A 12,016-nucleotide genomic window follows, 5' to 3' on the forward strand; every position below is an offset into this window, starting at 1 on the left:
ACGTTTAATTTTTCCCAATATAATTTTTTAAATATTTTATCAAGACTTATGAAAAAGAACTGCGACGTATTTTTATTCCCAGATTTATTATCCATGAATAATTATGCTCTACGATGTCACCTGGATTGACTATATGACTTCGATGAGAGAAAAAATAGATTCATCAGACAGCAATAGTGGTTGAGGAAAAAAATAGCAGTTGCAAAGTTTATGGAGGCTGGTGCAACATGTTGCAGAAATTACAGGTTTCCCCATTATAAAATAATAAAATAATATAATAGGTAATTGCCCCCCACACACGCACAGTCTTGCTGCCTCCGCCGGGTATAAATACTTCTCACCATGGGCGGAGCTCATTCAGGGGAACAACTGCAAGACGCACATATTGTCACAGAGAAGAGTCTGCCACAGAAAATCTGCCACGGAGAATTGTCTGCCACACAACATGGTCATCTCTCTTAAGGTACACTGCTCCCAAACATGTTGCATATTTTGTTTTCGTGTCCTGCATAACAAAAGTAAAGTGTTATCATTAGTGTGTTGGAGAAGAGACTTTTATTTATATATACATATCACAAATACGTGTTTTCTAGATTATTATAGAGGTAAAGAGGTGTTAGGCTCTCTCTCAGGTCATTTTGAAGCCTCTCCCAGTGAATATCATTTAACGTATACGTTATGTACTTAATTTTAACAAATTTGTGAGTTATATACTTATATAGGGAAGATGCAGCTCTTTGTTAACTAAAGGTTTTCATGTAAAGGTGGTTTAATTTGTCGACTCCATCACTGACTTCAACACTGTCTCCAACATTGTCTCCAACATTGTCTTCGAAACTCTCTCCATCAATGTCTTTTTTCTAAATTTTTTAAAGTACGTAAGCTGAGAAAAATCAAACTTGATCGTAACTAACTCTGTCTGACTATATTTTAGCAGTATAACTCACAAACAGATCTGTTTGTGACTTGATAAAGCCCACTGTGTGGGCGAAACGTTATGCACTGTGTGGGGAAAACGTTATCACTGCATTTATGTGTTTATCCCCAGTATTGTTATTCTACGTCATTTCCCTCCAGCCTTGCAAACTCCATAGCATTAGTGATGTGTACATCCGGTTATATACGTTACGTTTCTCTCTGCTTTAGCCTCTGTAACCCTAGTTAGTATTACGCATTTGTCATGTCTTTTTCTTCACAGATTTTTATAAACTTACTCTTGTGACTGAAGCAAAACAGCTGCCTGTTCGACCACTTCTGAGGTCTGTCGAGGTCTTGTAGTTTTTCTCTGTCTTCTTCCGTGTTATTCATCATTAGTTTTATACCATCTGCAAACAGATGTATATAGATCTGTCTCATTACTGATGCTCTGGATGTGACACAGTTGGAGGCTTTTATCTCTAGTAGCGGAATATTAGTTAAAATATCTATAAGGAACAGCCCCCATTCTATAATTTATACCAGAGAGGTGACAAAAGTGAACCCAGTGAATTTGACATATTCATGTCACTTGACGTTGATAGTACTTCAGATCACCAGTTAACTGCGGAAAACTTGCAATTGCAACAATGCAATAAAGGGATCACTTATCTCGACGATCCAGCTGCAACTAAGAAATAACTTAATTTCACTTTGTGAAGCCAAACCATAAGCATAAAAAAAGTGTTGATAAACAGTTGCTGTAAAAATGTTAATATGAAGTACGTTCCTTTGTCATTGTTTTAATTACGCATTTTAATAACTTTTGTAGCCTAAGAAACATAACAAAGTTTGTACTTTCATCTTCTATGATACAATTACCGATGGATCGTCAGCAACTAACTTTGATTAGTAGACGGAGGTTCAAGCCTCCAGAACTTCCTTTCGCTCAATGAGAAGCACAGAAAATGATTATTTCTTTTTTAAAAAATAGCAAATCACAACTCATCTGCATGACAAATACCCTTCAACAAAAGTGCCTTAATGATGGTATAAGTTTCTTAACTTAATGAAGCAACCATCCTCTTCCTCGCATCAAACCCGATTGCCTAGAATGCCCAAGGCGCTGTATGGGTATATGAGTAATGTTTAATCCTTTCTAACAAGTCTGGAAAATTAAAACACAAAGTCAATACTCAGAGAATAAAAATCCCGAAAAAAAAAATTTCCCTTAAAATTGCCAAGATAGTGACTTTCAAAATAATATCTGATACAAAAGAAAAAAAAACAGGTTTTTAATTAAAGAGTTAAAACAACTATTTGTTTAACAATGAATAAATGCGTCACATTTCAGTTCAACAGAACCGGTCTACTGAGGCGGAAACTTCCAGGAAAACGTCTGTCACAATATGACCGAACCCAAGCTGTGATTCTTTATCTCGACGGTGTGACAGCGCGAGACATTTCTCTGAAATATCAAGTTAGTATCTCCACTGTTTATAGATGTATAAAACAGTGGAATAACAGAAGAAGAGTGACAGCGAGCTACCACAGAGAGCTGCCTCAACAGGTACTGGTATCAGCCTCTGCCTCTACACGACAACGGAAGCTGTCGCATTTTTCTCATCTTTCTCAAAATCTACATCTCCGTCGCAGCTCAAAATTTGTAGAATATTACTGGCAAATTATTATGAAATATTATTTACAACTTTTCTCCCGTAATATTTATGAAAGAATTCTCAGCAATGAACATGTTTCTCATCAAATTTATTAAATGTATAAAATATATTTGTCAAAATAGTTATTAATGTAAATATATATGAAGCTTGAATGTAAACACAACTGTGTTTACATTTCCTTGACGTGTTTCCTACCAGCCAAAGATTTGTGAATTTTTACGATTTTTTTCTGGATACCAAACAATTCTTCAGACGTGTGTTTGTATTGTTGCTGGTGATGAGTTCTTGATCCTGGAAGCTGGAGCTACTTTTCGCTTCTATTGATTATTGTCGTAATAAAAATGAGGAAAAACGCATTTCCTTTGTTGTCCTGAGATTTATAGACTTAGCAAACGAGGTTAATAAGAAGAATCTAATATCGTTCCATAGTGAGAGGATTTAGAAAGGATTCAATACTTCGTACCGACGACGACCGATAATCTCAGTCTCTTCTGTTACTCTATTATTGTACATTAAAATCATAACTAAGCCCTAAACCCATAAGGAAAATACAGTATTGTTATTGTAGACAAGTAGGGTAACAATTTTATTTTCCCACGAATAACATTGACTTCCTGGCTGTCCTCTACATTTTAAACCAGATTTTAATAGGTGGTAAACAAATGATTCGTTTATTTCTTCAGTTAAAAGCATCCTAACGTTCAGAGACAAAAAAAATGTAAAGAAAAACGTTACCAATTCTGGATGTTAGCTCTAAAATAAGTACAGAATGTTTCTAGTTCTGTGGTCTACACAGAAAGAAACACCAATCATATATAATGAATTTTTCTAGGTAAGGAATGTGCCAATTGGAGCTTACCTAGCAGTGTTGATATCGGCGTTGACCAACTGTACACTCATAGCAGTTGAGCAAGTGAGCGTGATGGTGGGTCAGGTGGTGGAGCAGGTGGGCGTGATGGTGGGTCAGGTAGTGGACCACCATCTCAGTGGGTGTCACCTGGTGCTCATCACCACTACACAACACTCACTCATTACCTCCAGTATAATCAGGTGACATTTCCGGAAAATTCTGTTCCTCCAGCTGCTGGCCTGTTAAATTATTTTGGTAAATGTTGGGGTAAAGTTAAATTAAATTTTGCATTAAAAATTGCGATATTTTAGGTTAATAATGTATTTTTAAAGTTAATAGTGTAAACAGCTGTTGGTGAACGACTGTGAGCAGACAAATGCTAGACAAAGCTGTCGTAACTATTGAAAATGCTCCCTTATTTTTTGAGATTATCCTCATTGTAGGTTCTTGCATAATTGATCACAATCTCCGGACCGTTTTCTCCATAAAGAAATGTTTTATTAAGATTCCCAGATATTCTGTTTTAAGGTGTGGCACCTTAAAGGGTCTACCTATTTGGTTTGCAGATTAATCATTTACAGTTAACTAGTTTCAGTGTGGTATATATATATATATATATATATATATATATATATATATATATATATATATATATATATATATATATATATATATATATATATATATGTGTGCAAAACAACCACTTTGAAAGAATAGAGAAATTCCAAGCGCTTTCGTGACTACTCACATTATCAAGGAACTATGAAAGTAAAGCATCCAAGAAAGCTATATAAGGGGTCTGGCCAACACCTCACTATCAGATCCCACAACGATTAAACACCTGACGTGCGCCGGCCCAACTGGACAGGTCCTTTGCACAACTCACCAACAAACTATTCTACCCAAGAAAATTTAAAAATTATTATTTGTCCAGTGTATTATTAAATTCTTCCCGAATTCTATTAATTATAAATGGATCTAATTTATATAAACCAAAGGAAATATTCATATTATTGTCAAAACTGCTTTTTATGAAACAAGATTCAATTATATTCCTGTCGACCATGGACTTGCTTGATACTACTTTCTCAACTTTTTGAAAATCAATTGGATGGTTAAAATCTCTTACATGAATAAATAGAGCATTGGAATCTTGTCCAGTTCTAATGCTATATTTATGTTGTTTTAATCTGAGTTCGAGATTTTTACCAGTTTGACCGTAATAAACTTTATCGCAAATTTTACAAGGAATCTTATAGACACATCCATCAGCATTTTGGGGGGAATTCTTTATCAAAAGTTTTTTTACTGTATCAAGATTTTTGAATACAACTTTAATATTAAAAGTCTTAAGAAGAGAAGGCATATCAACCAAGTTTTCGTGGTAAGGGAGAACCAACATATTTTTAGTTGAATAAGGCAGGTTGTCCCTTTTTGGATTGTAAAAAGTATTTCTAGCAACTTTAAAAGATTTATCAATTACATTTCTTGGGTATTTTAAATCATTACCTATTTCATAAATTTTGGATATTTCCTCATCTATGAACTCAGAACTACAAATTCGTAAAGCTCTCAAAAACATTGATGAGAAAACAGACAGTTTGACTCTATCTTGATGCGAGGAATAATAGTGGACATAGGAACAGTTATTTGTAGGTTTTCTGTAAATTTTAAATTTGAATTCATTATTACCCTTAATAACTAAAACATCTAAAAAAGGCAATGAGTTATTTTCTTCAAACTCAACAGTAAAGTTTATAGAATGGGCTAAGTTATTTAATTTTCCAAGGAAATGGTGCATATCTACATTTTTGGGCATAAGACACAAAATATCATCAACATATCTGAACCATTTAGCTCTATTAGGGAGGATTGTGTTAAGCAACCTTGTTTCAAAAAATTCCATGTATAGGTTACTAAGAACAGATGAAAGAGGATTTCCCATTGCCGTACCAAACTTCTGAGTGTAAAACTTATCATTAAATACAAATTTTGCATCAACAATGCAAAGTTTAATAAGTTTAATGATAGTAGGAACTGGCAATGGTAAATCATAGTTAACGAGTTCTTCAGATAAGAAACTTAATAAATCATCAACAGGAACTTTCGTAAACAATGAAGTTGAGAAAGTAGTATCAAGCAAGTCCATGGTCGACAGGAATATAATTGAATCTTATTTCATAAAAAGCAGTTTTGACAATAATATGAATATTTCCTTTGGTTTATATAAATTAGATCCATTTATAATTAATAGAATTTGGGAAGAATTTATTAATACACTGGACAAATAATAATTTTTAAATTTTCTTGGGTAGAATAGTTTGTTGGTGAGTTGTGCAAAGGACCTGTCCAGTTGAGCCGGCGCGCGTCAGGTGTTTAACCGTTGTGGGATCTGATAGTGAGGTGTTGGCCAGACCCCTTATATAGCTTCCTTGGATGCTTTACTTTCATAGTTCCTTGAAAATGTGAGTAGTCACGAAAGCGCTTGGAATTTCTCTATTCTTTCTGAGTGGTTGTATTGCATATTCTGAAATCACCTGTTTACTGTGATCTTATTGCATATATATATATATATATATATATATATATATATATATATATATATATATATATATATATATATATATATATATATATATATATATATATATATATAGAGAGAGAGAGAGAGAGAGAGAGAGAGATAATAGATATTTGTGTTCATCAGACGCCTGAGTGAGGGTGTGGAGGCTGGCGTGGTAGTGGAGGTAGGCTGGGAATATTCCCAGGACCAGCTGGCCCAGGACCAACTCCAGCAGGGTGTCTGGGGCGACTCTAAGACCACCTGCCGGGGTCTCATACTCGACCTCACCAACACCAACAATACTCATTCTGCCTTAAGGTAACGTTTTCACTGATACTAAAATCCGGAGCTGAAGTTGTCTGGTTCAGTATAAGGACGACACAACTTGTACTGTCTGGCTTGTTGTTGTTGTAATTTAGTGTAACTCACACTTTCACATACCTATATTTGTTTTACATAATGAAATTAGCTTTCGCATGGATATAATATAATAGCTGCACAAACCTTGGATATTTTATCAATGACATTTTCTATTTTATGAATCATTTGCCTTAGAAATTTGACGTCTACTCTTGTTTCCACTATAAAAATGACAGGATCTAATGACAAAAATTCCTTAAATCCCTGTTTAAGCCCCACATATAACTGTTACTTCTGATAATATTTCGTAGGTTTCTTGAGAAAGCTGAACTGTGGAAGTTACCTGAGACTCTGGTGGTGGTGGTGGGAAGGAGAACTGGAGTGAAGGAAGTTCTCCTTCGTCACAGCTTCCGTAATACTATCCACGCCCTCTACCTGACCCTCCACGACCTCACCCTTGACGCATCACGACCCCGTAACTCACATCTCGGAAAGTCTCGTGTACTAGGAGGTCCGTACGTGTTCAGTGTGGCTAATTATCAAGAATAAAGTGTGTCCTTTATAAATTTTCACTTAGAAATTAAGATAACAGAGCGAAGATTTTGCAGCATACCATTTCCTGTAAAGACACATTATGCAGAGCAAACTTTGTTTGGGACGTTTTGCTCAGAGTTGAGCTTCGTCAACCCTGTGCAAGACGTAGTCCTTTTAAAATTCTGGCGCCATAGCCAGGTCCAGACACTCACAGCTTTCTTGTCGTATTTCATAGGTTTGAAGCAACAGTTACACATACAATGCTGTAAAAATCTTAAATCTTTTTCTGCATAATGTTGGCATTGTGCCTTTAAATCCATTTCCTGCTAAGATTTAAAACTTACGACCTGGAAAACATGTTAGTGCATCAAAATTATCTTGATATATATTAAAAAAAATACTGTTGCATTTTTATACACACTGATATATATATATATATATATATATATATATATATATATATATATATATATATATATATATATATATATATATATATATATATATATATATATATATATATGTATATATTGTACAATTATATTTATTAGCGAGTGGAGGTGTGTTGGTGTACCGGAGGTGTCTGTACTGCAACAGAGGTGAGGCTGATGTCCAGCTCCTCCACCTGTGGAACCTCACCTCACTTACACAATCCATGAGTGACATATTTCAAGGCAAGAGTTGGTTGGTTGGGTTATTTGGTTTAAAGACTAGCGACTACACGATACCCGTGAAAGCTTCATGTAACCTGCACCCCATCACTAGAGCATATAAGCCATAACCTAGGAATAAAAACAGATTTAAATACTGTACAAAAATACGATGGTTGTGGTGAAGACCTTTATTTTATATTTATAAACATTTCGGAGCGTCAGACCCCATAATTCAGAATTATATAATAAAGTACTGATACATGTTTTCCTCACGTTCTCGCATCACCGTAACCGTTCAGAGTCGCATTACAATGTTACACTAATTACTTTAATGCTTCTTCACGCTCAAATTGCTCTAAAATATACACTGAAATCATTACATAGTTCACGCACTGGTCGCTGTTGCCCAGCGGTGAGAGTATTGACTCTCATTGCTGAGGTCCAGGTAATAAACCCTGGGCATTAACATAACATACATAGTTAAACTATATTCAAGTTCTTCACTAACAAACAATATTCCTTATATTCTAAAACTTGTATCATATTAACAACACACACTTCAAAATCCTGACACACGGGTCACTACCCCAAAACATACACTCATTACCCTAAAGATTTACACTCTTGTCATCTAACAAAACATTCACATCACCCAACAAAATCAACTTGTATAAACCAAATCAACATCACTGAAAAAATATGTTTTTATTTCGACTTTATTATAAGACGACAATGTTGGTGATCTGACTGATGTTGAGTATCACATGTAACATGTCGTCTTATTTCTTACGTGTTTCTTTAACAGGACAGTTTCAAAACTTCTGGGGCAATAAGATGAAGTTTTCAACTATTGTTTACTTTCCATACACGGATTACACGCTGGACCATGCTGAACCAGGCAGCACAGTGTCCCTCAACGATGGTCTTGATGCTAGACTTCTGTCTCTCTTCGCTAAAACACTCAATATTAGGTCGATTTCTCTTTTTCTTTCGTGTAAATTGCGTGAATGACTGAACTGCAAAGTAAAAATGACATAACTTTTGTTAAATCTAAAATAACGAAAGCTGAAAATATGATGTATCTTTTCATATGCGCTGCATGACCCCTACGGGCCTAGCGCTTCCCCGTAAATATGATAATAAATAAATGTTTCTTCAATCCTTTCGAATTCGGTGTACATACGGGAAAATATTCTGATGCTATTCTAAATCCTTAAAAACGTAACTAGATATACGTTCATATATTTTATCTCCCTCTCAAAAGCTTTGAGATTCGCGAGCAGCCTGAGAGATCTTACGGTGTTCAGAAGAATGGCCGCTTCACTGGCATGGTGGGACAACTGCAGCGGGAAGAGATAGACATTGGTGGACCAATGGCAACACTCGCTGAGCGGATCCCGCCGATGGAATTCTTGTGCGCGTACGAAGTCGACTCGCTGGCCATCGTGTCTCTGAAGCCCACACTCTTGCCACAACTCCTCTCGCTGTTTAAACCTTTTGCAAGTAAGTACTTCTTAGTTGCTAAAGTCACAAGCAGGAATTAGAAAGTTTAATATGTAGTAAGAATGATTTTTCCTGAGTGACAGTAGTAAGCATACCAGCCATAGCTTTCCTATATGATATAAGCTCTAATTACACTCTCCTTTCTCCAGGAGAACTGTGGTTGGGATTGCTGGTGAGTGTGATGGTGTGGAGCGGGATCCTATGGTTGCTGCAGGAAGTATGGTGGTGGATCACAGGGACAAACAGAGTCAGCATCATCACCATCCTTCTGTATGGCTGGGGCGCTCTCCTGGCCAACCTGCCCTCAGACCCTTCAGTCAATAAAGCAGGAAAAGTAAAATTGTCCAACTTTCTCAAAGTTGTTTTCATAACGCCTTACATAAGACACAACTGTTTAGATTATTGGTATACTATTATCTTTTAAATCTGATTACAGTGAAATGTAATAAAGTTGGTAGAATTACCGACAATATGTAAAGTAAAAGGACACAAGTGCAACTAATGTGACATTTATTGTGGCAACGTTTCGCTCTCCAGGAGCTTTATCAAGCCATTACACTGGCTTGATAAAGCTCCTGGAGAGCGAAACGTTGCCACAATAAATGTCACATTAGTTGCACTTGTGTCCTTTTACTTTACATACAGTGAAATGGTTGATACATAATTAATCTAACTAAATCGCAAATTAAACTCTGATTTCTTACAGCTTTTCATCTTTTTCACTGGAAAATTAGAAAATTATTAGAGAATTAAATATATTCAAAAGAATTAATTCTAATAGGTTAGGTTAGGCGCCGACTAGAAAGAAACATAAATCAGTTTTGCTTCTACTTTTTGCAGGTGTTGGTGGGCGTGTGGCTGATGTTCTGTCTAGTCATAACCACTGGATACAGTTCTTCACTAGTCGCCCATTTATCAGTCCAGGAGAAGACTAAACCCCCGGAAAGCTTCGAGGACCTGGTGACTCGGAACAACTGGAAGTGGGGCATTGAGTCCTGGGTGCTGCAGGGAGGGGTGTTACTCTATTTCTCAGAGCATACGGACCCAGTTATACAAAAAGTATATAAGAAAATAGAGGTCAGTATTCAGAATTTATTAATAACTAAATATGAATATGAAGAAAAGAAAATCATTGCAGATTCATAGAAATTAACTTATCCTAATTGTGGTATATAGTTCTGGCAATATTAAAGTAATTTATTGATTCCTTTGAAGACAACAATACCTCAGAAAGCCTATGAAATGTTTAGCTTTGACAATAATTTCAGCATAATCGATGGAAGAATGCGAGATTACAAGTAGCTTTTGCCAAACACTTACGTACCACACTCAATGAATTATAAAAAGTAACAACACACATAGCAATAAGTAGGTACTGTACACTGGTGTTTGCTGGCTGTCATGGGTCGAAGTCCAGGTAATATAGCTTAGGGCTGGGCTTTGAAATTTCTGCTTGTAAATTCAACATCGACGATGTTCTGTAAAACATCTTCCATAAAACCAACTTTTAGACAAAATATTGCATGAAACATCCTGATAAAATGGGGATATATTTTTCTTCTTCGCTACAAGACTCTGGTGATGGCGAAGGGACTGGAGAAGGTGAGAGAGGGAGATTACTCGTTCATGAGCGTCAGTTTCTCAATCAAGAGGATCATCGACTCTCTATATACTGATAGCTATGGCCAGACAGCCTACTATCTCAGCAATGGGGAAATTCGCCTTTTGGCTGGCTTTGGGTGGGGTTTCAGGCAAGTATTGTGCTAATATTGATTAATCTTTAGTGACTATGTAACTCATATTATTTTTATGTAGTTCTATATGCATGGTAAAGAATATGAACTCATTACTTTAAATATCAAATGAATTATTTTAGAATGATGTGAGTTTACCGCACTTTATTCGTAGTTAAATCTACACAAATATAACACATTAAAGTTTAACGATATATGCATTCAACTTTTACTTCTGTAAATCATTCAACTTATCATTAGTAATGAATTATTTAGATTATTCGTAACAGTTCTGGTTTCCATGCTACAAGATGATGTAAATTCACACAGTAAACAGTATCCCATTTGTTTACTCTAGGAAAGGTGCTCCATTTTACAACATATTTATGGTGTTACTGTTGCGACTGCAAGATGCTGGAATTATAGATCGATGGACGAAAGAAGTTATGGCACAGCGTGTAAGAGAGGACAGAGAAGCTGCATCATTAAACCCAGAAGCTATACACAGCTCTGCACTACATGTGAGTGACATCCAATTTAGCATTTGGAGTCATAATTGATAGCGTGTGTGTGTGTGTGTGTGTGTGTGTGTGTGTGTGTGTGTGTGTGTGTGTGTGTGTGTGTGTGTGTGTGTGTGTGTGTGCTTAAACTGTACATAATTTGATTTTCCAAAAATTTCAGGACAGCAGAGTGGTGTTGGGAATGAATCACCTGCAAGGAGCATTCTACATGCTGCTGCTGGGTACAGGAGTGGCCTTCCTCACCCTGCTGGGGGAGAACCTCGCCCACTGGTGCTCCTCCCCTCAGTAACTACCTTCCCAGGCGTGGCCTTCCTCACCCTGCTGGGGGAGAACCTCGCCCACTGGTGCTCCTCCCCTCAGTAACTACCTTCCCAGGCGTGGCCTTCCTCACCTTGCTGGAGGAGAACCTCGCCCACTGGTGCTCCTTCCCTCAGTAACCACCCAGTAACCTCCTCACCAGGCTGGGGGAGAACCTCGCCCACTGGTGCTCCTTCCCTCAGTAACCACCCGGTAACCACCTCACCCTGCTGGGGGAGAATCTCACCCACTGGTGCTCCTTCCCTCAGTAACCACCTCACCCTGCTGGGGGAGAACCTCGCCCACTGGTGCTCCTCCGCTCAGTAACCACCTCACCCGGCTGGGGGAGAACCTAACCCACTGGTGCTCCTCCCTTCAGTGACCACCTTCAAAGGCGTGGCCTTCCTC

The 12,016-nt window shown here is 37.0% G+C and overlaps 1 protein-coding gene across 1 annotated transcript; it reads left to right on the forward strand.

Moving 5' to 3' along the window:
* The first annotated feature begins 2,245 nt into the window (after positions 1-2,245).
* Positions 2,246-11,640, forward strand: LOC128695301 (glutamate receptor-like). The gene is made up of 12 exons (XM_053785803.2): positions 2,246-2,395; positions 3,427-3,644; positions 6,152-6,325; positions 6,679-6,878; positions 7,453-7,581; positions 8,360-8,525; positions 8,819-9,057; positions 9,207-9,391; positions 9,898-10,134; positions 10,630-10,808; positions 11,149-11,311; positions 11,472-11,640. The coding sequence occupies exons 1-12, from the start codon at positions 2,246-2,248 to the stop codon at positions 11,598-11,600; spliced, it is 2,169 nt and encodes a 722-aa protein (XP_053641778.2). The 3' UTR covers positions 11,601-11,640.
* The last annotated feature ends 376 nt before the right edge of the window (positions 11,641-12,016 follow it).

The sequence above is a fragment of the Cherax quadricarinatus genome, chromosome 50, assembly GCF_038502225.1.
Source record: "Cherax quadricarinatus isolate ZL_2023a chromosome 50, ASM3850222v1, whole genome shotgun sequence".
In the NCBI taxonomy this organism is placed as follows: Eukaryota; Metazoa; Arthropoda; class Malacostraca; order Decapoda; family Parastacidae; genus Cherax; species Cherax quadricarinatus.